The 13449-nt window shown below is 44.1% G+C and overlaps 1 protein-coding gene across 3 annotated transcripts in view; it reads right to left on the bottom strand.

The window, feature by feature from the left end:
- Positions 1-11241: 11241 nt before the first annotated feature.
- GDF5 (growth differentiation factor 5) overlaps positions 11242-13449 on the bottom strand; it is a 7659-nt gene continuing 5451 nt past the window's right edge. For 2 of the 3 annotated variants that reach the window (XM_010304674.2, XM_075768740.1), the window contains one exon: positions 11242-12984. In XM_010304674.2, coding sequence (XP_010302976.1) covers positions 12116-12984 — 869 coding nt within the window. In that variant the 3' untranslated portion in view covers positions 11242-12115. The remainder of the gene's footprint in view (positions 12985-13449) is intronic. The other variant, XM_075768741.1, reaches the window with a different exon arrangement.

The raw sequence follows: 13449 nt of genomic DNA, 5'->3' as shown, positions 1-13449 counted from the left end.
GGTGTTCAGACTTAATTTATTCCCTTCTCCTGGATAAAGATTATTGCAGCTGTGTGTTTTGGAAAACTATCAATGAAGGGAGTTCAGCTCATACAACACACTTTCAATAGGGTACTGTACTCTATATTTCCAGGTTCTGTTTTAATTACACTTGCATATTACCTTGGAGGAAGCTGAAATCTGGAAAATGTTTTCTCATATACCATGTCTTAAACCTTCCTGACCTGTTTTATACCAAGTACATTTATGTTTGTGATGAAAACCATATAATATGGGGCAAGGTTTGGCTATCCGGGATAATCTATCAGAGGCATGCTGTCAGTCCTTCCTAGCAAAGACTGAGCGATTTTCACTAAGAAATGTCCCCATCATCCCCAACCCCACCGCCTTCTGGCAGTCATTCCCTCTTCCCTCCCTTCACGTGGCTCCCAACAAGAGCCATCAGAGTTGGCCACGCGCTGTGAATAGGGCAGAACAGTGGCCCTCTCCTCTGGCAGCGAGAGGCTTCTGCTGCTCTGAAGAATCCTGGAGGGACTGAGCAACAGGATGGCTCATGCGGTGTCAATGGGTTGCCCATATCTTGAAAAAAACAAGGAGAAGATTAGCCTGATTTAGAGGGGTTGTGTCCAGCAGCACACTCCCACAAGTCCTCAGAGGCTGGTGAGCAGGAGCACGCAGGAGGGCTCTGTGTGCCTCACCCCGCTCCTGCCGGGCCAGAGAAGCGAGCACTGCTGTGGAGCATCCATATTGTCTGCACTGGAGACCACTGGAAAAAACCAGCCCAATGTCCAGAACGAAAACCTCCTCAAGAAAGCCATCACCGTGCAGGGAGAGCAGAGCATCAGTCAGAACTTTGCATGCCATGTACCCTCCGGCCAGGAATAAGCGTCTCCAAGGAGGTACGGAGGTGCCCTATGGACTTGCAGCACAAGATGCAAACCTCCTTCAGCGATTGGAAAGATGTGCTTCTCAGGGCTGACAGCAGAACAGAATCTGTATGAATCAGGCATCTGCTCCAGAGCCGCTTCCAAGCAACCTTTACATCCATGCCAAAGAGAGCACATCTTGATCTTCACATCCTCGGGATGTCTGGAGAATGTCCTGAGAGAAACGGTTTTAGTGAGTATGTGTGAGGAGCAGAGGGTCCGTCAGTCCTCTGCCCAGCTCCTGAAGCCCAGCATTTCAACATTCAAGAAGTACAGACTGCTGTCAGCGTCTTTCTGCTTTTACTTCTTGAAGAGTTCGCTCCTGGAGGCACAGGAAGGTGGTGAGCCCTCCACCTGGGACACAGGCTCCTGAGGTTGCACCTTGACTTGTCTCAGTGCCTCACCCTAAAAAGCAAACTTTTACTGCATAACGAGTAACAGGAATTATATAAATCTTGTCAAGCAGGAACTTTTTAGTGGGACTAAGCTACTTTTTAACTCAGCTGTAAACAAGGATTTTCAACTATGAGGCAAGAACTTGCAAAATAGAAAGTTTTTCGTTAGAAAGCAGTGTTGGTCATAATAGAAGGCTGAGTTTGAACTCCTAATGTGATGCTGGAGCTGAGAGGGAAAGCTGAACCCTGGACTATAATGAAGGTAAAAATCAAGTAAAAGTATAGTGTTAGTAGCGTCTCTGTGGCATTGATGAGACTGTTACTGCAACATTAAATGAATTTTGGTGTTCTCACTACAAAAATGTGCTGGTTTGGGCTGGGATAGAGTTAATTTTCTTCACAGTAGCTAGTATGGAGTTATGTTTTGGATTTGTGCTGTAAAAAGTGTCGTTCATATAAAGATGTTTTTGTTATTGCTGAGAAGCACTTACACAGAGTCAAGGCCTTTCCTGCTTCTCACCCCCCCCCCCACCAGCGAGTAGCAGGGGGGGCACAAGGAGTTGGAGGGGACACAGCTGGGACGGCGGACCCAGACAGGTCAGGGATATTCCATACCACATGACGTCACACTCCGTATATACTGGGGAAGCTAGCTGGGAGGCAGGATCATGGCTCAGGAGCATTGGCTTCGGATGGTAAGAAATTGTGCTGTGCATCACTTGTTTTGTATATTCTTTATTATTATTATTATTATCTTTTCTATCTTTTTAAAATGTCTTTATCTCAGCCCATGAGTTTTACTTTTTTTTTTTTTTCCTTTTCAATTCTCTCTCCCATCCTACTGGGGGAAGAGGAGTGAGCAAAAAGCTGTGTGGTTGTTCTAGCTGCTGGCAGGTTAAACCATGACAAACAAGTATTTGGAGAATTGAGAGTGTAAAGAAAAAAACAGAAGAAGAAGAAGAAAAAAATCTGGTAAGGAAGGTGCACAGCAAAAGCATAACTGAGTTGATCTACCTCTTCCATAGAAAATAAAAGGAAAAAAATTCATCACAGTCTGCATAGGTAGAACAGTGCCCATGGGAGTAAGTTTTTTCATGTAGCAGACAAAGAAGCCAATTCACTGTTTCAAAGTGGAAACTGGACAGTAGGTAGAAATAGCTGCTTATTAAAAAATGAAGTGCTAATATTCACAGAATTAGCTCAGAGCTGAATGTGGTGAGCTTTTTAAAACTTTCGGTCTTTAAATCAATCCTGGATCTCTCTTTCCAAATACATAATACCCAGCTATTATGTAGTGTCATTTAATTCCACGGAACTTTAAAAATAGGCTTCCTTTTAAAGAAAAAAATTGGTGGGAAAAGAGAGACCACATCAGAAAGCCATGCTTCTTTAACAGGACAGTGGCCAAAGCCCTGTTAAGTCCTACTCAACGGATTAAGCCAGGAGGTCCCACTGTACTAACTCACTGCAAGTTTTGGGCTTCAGACAGAACATAAGAATGTTTTTTTCAAGTCAGACCATGGATCCATCTAGCCCATCTCCTGTAGGCAACAGCAGATCCTTAAAAAGAAAATAAGGACAGGGCAAATTTGCAGTAAGGTTTTCCTGGCACAGCTTCTCTTCTTCCAGCTACCAGTTGCTCAGAAAGCCCCATGGACTCCTGTTCAGCAGTTTTTCATGGATTTCTCTTCCATGAACTTACTCAGTTTTTTTAAACATACGTAGACTTCTAGCATCCAAACCAGAGTGTGGTCAGGAGTTCTGCAGCTGGGCTGCACTATAGAAATCAGTATCTTTCTGCTTGTTTCAAACCTGTCCTAAAGTGGTTTCATTTGGTGCATTTTGGTTCTTTTTTGGGGGAGAAAACTTGCTCCCAGTTCACATTCTTAGCCCTCATCACTTTTCCTTCCTGCCCCTGTCAGCTCTCACTGAAGGGCTCCAGTCTACCTAATTCCTCCTCTCACAGAAGCTGTTTCATACTTCCAGTTGTTCTTATTGCCCTTCTCCAGCTCTACTGGACCGCAGAGTGTTGAGGAGTCGCGTAAATCCCTGGAGCGCCTACATATTGTTTTCTCATTTGTTCTCTATTTCTCTCCCAGTCATTCCTAAAGTTGCATTTGCTGCCTCGATTGCTGTACAAACCGAGCTGACATTTCAGGGACTCAGAGGTAAAATGTTCTACCTAGGGTAAGGAGAGCTCATCAGGCTAAATGATCTTAATTGTTCTTCCTGCCCTTATTGCCTATGAATTAAACTTCCGTCCTTCAATCACGTTATAAGATTTAGTCAGTATCAACAGTCCCATAATTTGCTTATAATTGCCAGGTCAGCACAGTGACCCTTTATAGTACAGAATTAAATTCCTTTTCTCCTGAGTCTCCCAAACCTCTGGAATTTCCCCAGAATTCCAAGATTTATTAAAAATCAGTAGGCTTATTGGTGCAAGTTAAACATTTTAAAACTCTGACAATGCCAGCACATGCTCCTCATCACTTTCTTATCTTACTGGCATGGGGAATATTTCATTACTGTTGCAAGAAGTGAATTAATTCTTACGGCTTTTTCTCTTACCAAAAGCATTATAATGTTTTGGGAGACAGATAGCTCCACTGTGTTTATCTTTTGAGATAAATAGCAGGTCATTTTTCTTAGAACTCCAAAGAATCAATCTGTTTTTAAAGTTTCTATGCCTCAAAAAAGATTCCAGCTTACATTTTCTGGAACTTACTGATCAAATATTATTCACACAACATTATTCCACAGGAAAAAAAAAAAAGAAGTAATCAATAAACTTGTCCCATTTCTGTAATATTTCTGCATACATCTGAGATTTGTCTTCCATCACCAACCCACACCAAGTAGGTTTAAATTTCCATATAGATGCTATGAAGTGAGGATGCGTGGACTGTAGGCACTAGATGTTCCAACATCTCAGGCTGAACTGAGCCTGGGCACCAGGCTGTAACTCAGGGATCTGTAAAATTACTGACACGTGTCATCACTGGTCTCAGTGACACCTTCTTGCAAATGCGTTCATGTGCTAAAGTAGCTGCTTGGATGCATGCCCAGAGCCTGAGTATCAGCTATGCTGCTGCCAACCGCTCGAGTCCTTTCTTTCTCTCCTCTCTCCCTCCTCACACTCCGTATTTCTTGCCTGTAGGACTCATCCAGCAGCTGTTCTCTCAATGAACCTGAAATATCCGGCTGTCTGTAATACAGCTGTTTACCTGTAAAAGGAATCAGTTGAAGGTGGAAGCATTTAGTACAAGTCCCACCTCTGTGTGATTTATGTCAGAAATCTAGGTCAGATCAGCTATTCCCTGAAGGGTGCACTCCCTGGAAGGTGTGCAGGGGTAGATGTCTATCTCAGCCCTCCTTTGCAAGCTGTCCAGCTTGCTGTTGTAGGGTGCAGGCAGGAATGTAACTTTCCCAAGGAGCAGTCCGAAGCAGTGGGAGACATGACAGAGTTCCCTCCTCCTGGTGCCTCCAGCCAGGTAGAAGTGCAGCAGGGAGAAGGAGCTGGCCCCAAGCCCTCCACACTCTGGGCAAGTAAAAAAAAAAAAAAAAACCCAAACCAACAACAACAACAAAAAAAACCCCAAGGGACTATTATGTTCAACGGGAGCCTCTCCACTGCTGGGTTTTTTTTCCCCTGGACAGTAAGACCCTCTTGTGCCTGCAGCTGAATCCCAAAAGGACAGAGAGACCCAATCTGCAGGTACCTGTCCCCAGAGAGGAGACTTATTTGGGGCACTGCGCCCGGTGTCACCCATCAGCTCCCTGCTCAGCACACAGATGCTTCAGTTCACTCCCCCGGGCCCAGCTCTTCCCTCTGACTGGGAAGCCACTTACCTTAGTGCTCGGGATCAGCTCGCTGGAGCCAAGGGCTGTTGCGAAAAGCACCCAAATGCCAAAGTTAGGCACTCAAAGTAACTGTCCAGAGCTGCGTGATCAGTCTTTTCAACCTCAGGTTGCACATGGCTTGGAGAAGACGGACTGCTTGTCTGCCTGCGGCCCAGCAGTGAAATTCGTGATCCATCTGAAAATCTCATAAATGAAGTTGCCTCATCATCCAGACTCAGGTTTCTCAGCTCCGTTGCTCTGGACCTCCCACGACAGCACACATGGCCACAGTAGGTTTTGTGCTCAAACTACTGCTGTGTCTGGCTGTTCGGTGCCACTGTCAGAAGCTGTTTGCCTTTGCTGGCCCTCAGCAGCCTGCTCTTGCTTTAAGCCTTCAGCAGCTTCTGGACCAGAGGTTTGAGTAAAGCCCTGAAAGCCACTAGCATGAGAAGGACAGGCAAGTGGGAAGAGAAGAATTACTCACACCAAGCCCTCAGAAAAAGGGGTTTTTTTCCTGATAGGCATGTAGATGTATATTCCCACCAGCAGCACTGCCACCCAACCCATCTCTTGTGGTTGTACATTCACTCTACAGTTCTTCCTGCATTCAACTCATCTTATTATTCAATCTTTCACCCCAGTCCTCAGCCTCTGCTGTCCTCCACTGCTGTGGGAATGCCTGTCTGCCTCCCCCGGAAAGCCACTTCTTCCTGAGTCCTCTCTCCCAAGCTACCTTCCCTCAAGTGTTTCTTCAGAGCACCTCCTCTTGTGGCATACACTACCATTAACCTTTTATAGAATCACAGAATCCCAGACTGGTTTGGGTTGGAAGGGACCTCCCAGCCCATCCAGTCCCACCCCTGCCATGGGCAGGGACACCCTCCACTAGCCCAGGTTGCCCAAAGCCCCATCCAACCTGGCCTTGAACACTGCCAGGGAGCCAGGGGCAGCCACAGCTTCTCTGGGCAACCTCTGCCAGGGCCTCACCACCCTCACAGGGAAGGATTTCTGCCTCACATCTCATCTCCATCTCCCCTCCTGCAGCTTCAGGCCATTCCCCTTGGCCTGTCACTCCCTGCCCTTGTCACCAGCCCCTCTCCAGCTTTCCTGGAGCCCCTGCAGGGACTGGAAGGGGCTCTAAGGTCTCCCCGCAGCCTTCTCTTCTCCAGGCTGAACAACCCCAACTCTCTCAGCCTGTCTCCATGGCAGAGGTGCTCCAGCCCTTGGATCATCTCCGTGGCCTCCTCTGGACTCGCTCCAACAGCTCCGTGTCCTTCTTGTCCTGGGGACCCCCGAGCTGGACGCAGCACTGCAGGGGGGGAGGAGTTGTTCTGGTTTGGTTTTGGTCTTTTGTTTGTTTGTCCAGAAAGGTCACTTTATTGGAAAAACCTAAAATGGACTTAAAACCTGCAGCCCTCCTCCCACAGCAGTGGTTTCAACAGGCTCCCCAAGTTACATTACCAGATCCATTACAGACATGAGCTGCATCCTCTCCAGCTGGGGTCCCGTAATCTGATCACTAACCGTATGAGTTCATGACTTCTTTGCCACCTAAAGTTGATGAGTCTTATTGCACCTTCGCAGAAAAGAACGCTCCCATGAAGATACACAGCCCCTTCTCTAAGCCCATGGGGACCCAAGTTGTGTTTCTCTTCCAACATTTCTGGAGAAAGATTAATGTTTCGAAGCCACTAGCAAAAGTCTGGTTTTATCAATAAAGGACTTATTTCTGACTTTATGCCACGATAAATGGCACCTTGTAAAAGCCAGGCAGACAGTAAGCGAACATGCAGAAGCAAACCCCTCATTTTAATGGCATTTATCTGGCGGTATAATGGGCAGAGTCTGCTCAACCTGGATTCCTGGATGGCAAAGCGTGGCACAAGATGTTATAGCAAAGAGACTCTTAGAGAAAAACCATTGAACAGAGCATTTTCTAGCCCCTAGCAGAGGGTCAGCCAGTTAATCACTATTATTATTAACGGAGTCATTTTTTCTTGACAGCTGTGCCCTTCAAAATGACATCAGGGAAAACTGAATCCGTTTGCATTACTTCAGCTAGCCAAATCATTGCAGAAAGTTGAAACTAGTCCTGAAAAAAAAACCCCAGCAAAATAGGGACATCGGTGAACTCGGAATGACAGAATAAATGGGCTATTCTGAGCACTCAGCAAAGTGTATTTACTGCACTGTATTTACTGTTTTTCAGAAAATGTTAATATTTCCTTGTTTCTTAAATTTGTTGAGAAGCAATGAAATCTCATGCAATTTTATTTTTAAATATAATTTTACTACCCAACAGCAACAATAAATTCATAAAATAACACATGATTGACCAGGACTATGGGTAAAAAAAAAAATAAAAAATAAAATTGTTTGCTTTGTACATTCTTATTAGTCTTGGCTAAGATGTTATAAAAGCAGTATCTTTTAACACCTTTTATTATACAAGGGTCAAGGGGTTTTTATGTTTCTTAAAGAAAGCTTCAAATAGCCCACATAGCGGGTTACTGCATCTTTCATATGGCTGCTGTATAAACAAGCACATTTTACACAGGAAATGACATAACCGTGTAAAAGTGTACATGGAGTTTAGGCACATATTCAAACACTAATGGGAATGCATTGTTTTAAATGGCATACTTTTATGTTTACCTATTGAGCTTAGTACCCATATTTTAGCCAAATACAACAAAAATTATCCACACATACCTGTCTTATAGTGTACTGTTTATTTGAAATTTGGACCTTCACAAAGACTCTCGTGGGACAGATAATGACCCTAAAAAGTAAATACAAATGAGGCATTCTCAGCGAGAGAGTGAAACCTGCCATCATAAAGGTGGAAAGCTGAACTTTTAACCTGTATTGCTTTACAGCTCAGGTTTCTGTGCGCTTCTACCATCCAGTTGCTAACACCAACTCACCCATGGGAAGAAAGCCCTAACAATAATTTAGGGTGTCTATCTTTGCACATTATATAGTGACCAGACTGAAAAAAAAGAAGTGCCAAACTTCTGCAATTTCAAGGTCCTATTTTTCTTCCTAGTTTCTTTGCTGCGTGCCAGCCCAGCCTGTGCCCTGTCCCCAAACCCAGAGAGGAGTGAGGGCTGAGCGAAGTCCGCTTGGGTTGTGCTTTTGTGCCGATCGGTGATAACGAGTGTTTGTAATGGCCACCGTTCACGTATCTTGGGAAGTTTCGATCCATGTTTCTGTTCTCACGCCAGACAACTGAAACTGCAGATTGCCATGTAAAGTCTTGACAAGATTTGCAATGGTTTGTGAGTGGATATGTGGAATTCAGGAAAAAAAAATGACATCTCACCCTGGCAGCATCTTTTTGTTGCTCTGGAAATTTTAGGTGAATTAAGAATAACAGAAACTGCTTGGAGAAGAGCAGTGAAAGAGGTCACTCCCTTCAGCGCTGTAGATTTAAGTGATCACAACCATTCCGTAAGTATCTTATAATTAATTGCAGAGACAGAAGTCTGTGCCAGATGATCCCAATGGCCCAAACAAGACACCAATAAAGCACCTGTAGGCTAGTATACATTTACACCACGGTGAAAGTTAGTTGGCCACTCCAGAATAAAGTAGCGTTGAACTGGAATTCCCGGAGTTATCAAACAATTTCAGTAACATAAACGCAAAAGGATACTCTGGACATCGCAGCGCTGGTTTATAACCAGTGGTATAAGCCAAGGACATGCAATTGGAGACTTAAAAGAGAAAAAAACTACCCTAATCCTGCCATCTGCTGTGCCCACCCTTACAAACTCCTCACTTTGAGCCAGACCAAACTTGAGTGGTGCCAGGACCGTCCCTGCTGGATGTCACCACATTTGAGCTACCAACGAAGCAAAGTGATTGTTGTGTTACTTCCTAACCTGAAAATTGGGCTGAAATTGCTTCTGTTTAAGCAAAACCCAGTATCTGGCAATTTTGATGCGGTAATAATTCATTATAATTCTAGCTTTTTAGTGTCTGTAGTTTCAAATTTGTTTGAACTGATAGACCTACTAGTGTTGGTTTTTTCTTCTTTTCCCTTCAAGGTATAACTACTACCTAGCAGAATTTTGGTTCTTGAACCATTACCAAAGGGTATTTTTTAAGACTTCAGTATGTCAGTATTTCTTTTAATTTTTCCTCAGTACACACTGTTTGCTTTGGGATAATTGCAAAATCTTAGCTTTTTTTTTTTTTTTTTCCATTTAGATGCCGATACACACTCAATTTAATTACTGTTTGCCTGAATCTTTATCTTGCTTTATTCATGTATTGAGAAATTCATACAAGGACAGGAAACAAGAACCTCAGAGGGATACCTACTAGGTTTTTAAAACTTTTTATCGTGACCAGCCCCACCAGGATCCTCAGGCTGATCAACAGCTCTGCAGTGTGAAGTGTGTAGCAATTTTTCTCCTCAGATTTCCGAACTATCGTACATTGTGTGTAACGCCAAAGCTACCTTCCTCCAACGCTGTTGCAGCATCTCACGAATCCAGCTGGAACTGAAGCAAACTGCCCTTTGCAGGCAGTTGTAATCCCAGGAGTTAACTTGTCTGTTAAGACAACTTAGATTTGCTTCAAGTGAATTTAAATAGGCAATATTTGCTATTTTCAGCTGATCACCTTCAGCCGTTGAGGGATGTGCCTGTGTGGTTAATAAACGGCATGGCATAGCTGTGTCTGTCATACATGAGAACGGAGGTTTCCCTGGGAATGTGCACACAGGCACATGCGTGCGGAGCAGCACTCTTCCACACAAGGAAGAAAGGAAAACCCTTTCTCAGAGTCATCTAGCCAACCTCTCCAGAAGGTAGCCGTGGTCAGTGCTGGAGAAAGGATCCTTAAAAGCGGCAAGCCAGTCACCTAGAAAACAGCCAGGAGCAAGAAAAGAACTGCTCGAACGGAAGGGGCAAAAAAAGTCTGAGATGCCCTCTTGGCGGTGGACTTGGCAGGAGAACGTTGTCTCTCCTACTGTAATAATGGTAAATCACAGCTAAATGAGTTTGTAGAATTAAAAGCTCCTGGTTGTTTCGAAAGTCACATGAGACTGACTGGTGACAAGCAGTTAGTGCAGGGGACAGTAACGGCTGCCCCTGGCTTGAGACCCCATGGGGACAAGGCAGAGCAGGACCTGGGAAGCACACACGGAGTGCAGAAGGGAGCTGGAGGAGCCCTGGGGACAGCCCTGGCCCACGGAATAGATCTGTGAGATGCTGGAGTTTCTCATGCACGTGTTACGAAGTAGCTTCAAGTGCTCATCCTTCTACCTGCCTGTTAACCTGCTAGTTAGTGATTCACCCCCCTGTCAAGTTCAGCACTCTGACCCACCTTGTTCTGCGCTATTGCATGGCACCAAGCAACATCAGTTCCTGCAGGTGGAAATCACAGCAATAAGCTGCTACAAAGAGATCAGCCGTATGACAGCTCCCTGCAGCGCTTTCCCTGTATCGCCACGCTGTAGGTTATGGTAGATACAGTTCTGCCTGCACAGAGGAACCCCGTGATCTGACAGCAAGGCCACTTACCCAGGTATTTTAAGCTGGTTAAAGGCTCAGCTGCCCCGAGAGTGCTGGCGGAAGGGCACAGCCTCAGGGGCCATGTTCCGCTCCCTGCCATCCCCCCCACCGGTGATGCTGTGCGGAGGAGAGTTCAGATCCAGGAAATTATGTGACTTGAAGGTTTAAATAATTTCTGATGGTTCTTACAGCTTTTCTGATTTGTTGAACATGTGGTACCTAGTTTTGTAGGTGGAAACACACACAGAGTAATCCCACAATAAATTTATAATCCATGTCTAGAATAGATACAGGGGATGTGCAAACACACAGCCCTGGGAAGGTGGAATAAAAGGATTCCAGAGCTCTTTCACAATCATCTGCATAACTCATTTTTGGCCCAGATACACCAACTGACTGTCATTCCCCACCAGATCAAACCATGCCATACTTTCAAATCTTTCTTCCAATGTTTCCATAGTTTCTCTCTGTGGCAGCAGTTAGAGGCAAGCAAAATACATGGACATGTTTTGCATACCACTGGGATTCCGCTGCACTGAAAAGTTCCTTTCACTTGTATTTATTGTACAAAACCATTAAAAACAGTTTCTTAACAGCATTATAATTATGCAGAGTTGGACACCTAGACACAATGTAGCACTGTGTCAATAATTTATTACATCTTATGCCACAATTGAACACTTTTACTATGAGCATTTGAGAACAACTTGGACCTTATACAGAGTAATATATCTTGCTACATAATAATGGAAAGGTGGATACTTAAGAAAGATATGTAGCTTGGAGGAAAACATACATGGAAGCAAATACCTCCTGCATCAGCTATCTCCACATAAAACTTAAAACTAAATCAAAATATTATATTTAATGACTCCTTTTTATATATATATGCATAGTTTCAAGAGCTAATCAGAAAGAAATCATATTACAGTGTAACTATTATTTACACCAAGATGGAAGCACACCAGAACACAACCTTCTCTTCTAGACATCAGGACTCCTTTCTTACATTTCTTAATGGACAAAGCACATGGCACTCAGACATAAACTCAGTCTCAAGACCATTGTTCAAAGGATCAGACAGGTCATACCCACAGCTCACTGATACCATCTTTACCCACTGCCTCGAGGCTAAAACCAGGCGATCTAGAGATGTGGAGGTATAATCTTCTCTGTCTTGGACTTCAGTTAGGGCCAGTCTCATGTCGCCGACACAAGGCCTTACATCAGGCTGCATGACAGCATCCAAATGCTGCTGAAATACGCCTATGGTGGAGAGACATAGATGAACACTGGATTTATTGCTACATCCTTGTAAACATGCTTATCCTAGAGGTAAGAAATCTAGTTAACCTTGTTTGAGGAGAGGTTATGTTCAGTGTGTCATAGTACTTTTCATAACATATTCACGTGAACAGCTGTTCTGCTACCTACAACCACACGACTCCACCACCATGTCCTCATACTGTTTGTAGACCACGTTGTTTGCGGAGTCAATGAAAAGAATGCTGATAGGACTCAGCCTGGTTGGGACGCAGCAAGTCGGGGGTGTCGATTCTGGGTCCATTGAGTTCATTAATGTTTGGATAACAGCATGATTGGTGGGCTCCAGATGGGATCGAAGGGGGAATTCACAAAGCCCTTCGCAGTGATACGCTTCATACTCTAGAGGGGCTATTATCCAGTCATCCCAGCCCATATCCTTAAAATTTACATGGAGGGCTTTTCTGCTACACCTTGCCTTCAGATTCTTAGTGGGCCTCTTCCCTTGCCGTGTTGCTAGAGGAGCTCTTCTCTTCCGCCTCTGATTGAACAAGTACTCATAAACAGTTTTGTCATCTTGGCCGGATCTAGCTTTGATTTCATTGAAGAACAAGTCTCTTTTTTTTGTCCTCCCAAATACCAAGAAGAGAGCCTTTTCATTGACCTGTCTTCCTGTTCTATTAAATCCCACACTCCTGAGATCAACAGCTTTCCCCCTGTCAAAAGTTTCCAGTTCAAAACACAAGTTAACCAAATTTTTAAAGTTCCTGAAAAGTTTCCAGATGTCAAACACTTCCCATTTCGGCGTATCTGTGATACTGACAGTACGAGAGTCCAGGAGTGTTGCTGCTTGTCTGTTTGTAGAGCAACTAAATAATTTCACTTGGGAAGTTTTTCCAGAAGAATGAGACTTCCACGTATCAGAAGGCTTTTTCCTCAATATTCGAAGCTCTGCTCCCAGCAAGCCGTCTTTTTCTAATGCACTGATGTCAAAAATGTATTTTTGTTTCCTTATAGTTGGCGCTCGCTCATCTAAAAAAAGCACACAGATTTTTAAATATATATCAAGCACAGATCAATATCAGTTGTTCAATTCTTAATGGTTTTGCTGAAGTTTGCTCATAAGCCTAGAAGTTTCCTTAACTAGCCCACCAAACAGAAAGAGCAATTTTTGTCTAAGGGATTGGTTCTGTGCAGGGACCCAGAAGAACTCTGACTCAACAGGGAAGTGAGTTTCTCAGTTTGCCTTGCAGAAATCTCATTTCTTTCACCAGTGGGCATTTTCTAGCTTCAAAGTAGCAATTAGCCAATTGAAAAATAGTCCTTTTTCAGGGCTGAGCACTCACAGGGCCTATTCACCACTTATATCCTACTTAAATTAAACGAAACAGAGCTTCAGTCGTGCCCAGGCCTCATGCTGGCTCCAAACATGAGCAAGTTTACCCTTAGCCTATACAATAGTGAATTTGTACTTTACAACCAACATCCCCCAGGAAC

The sequence above is a fragment of the Balearica regulorum genome, chromosome 16 (assembly GCF_011004875.1).
Source record: "Balearica regulorum gibbericeps isolate bBalReg1 chromosome 16, bBalReg1.pri, whole genome shotgun sequence".
Lineage (NCBI taxonomy): Eukaryota > Metazoa > Chordata > Aves > Gruiformes > Gruidae > Balearica > Balearica regulorum.
This window is presented reverse-complemented; position numbering and strand designations above follow the sequence as displayed.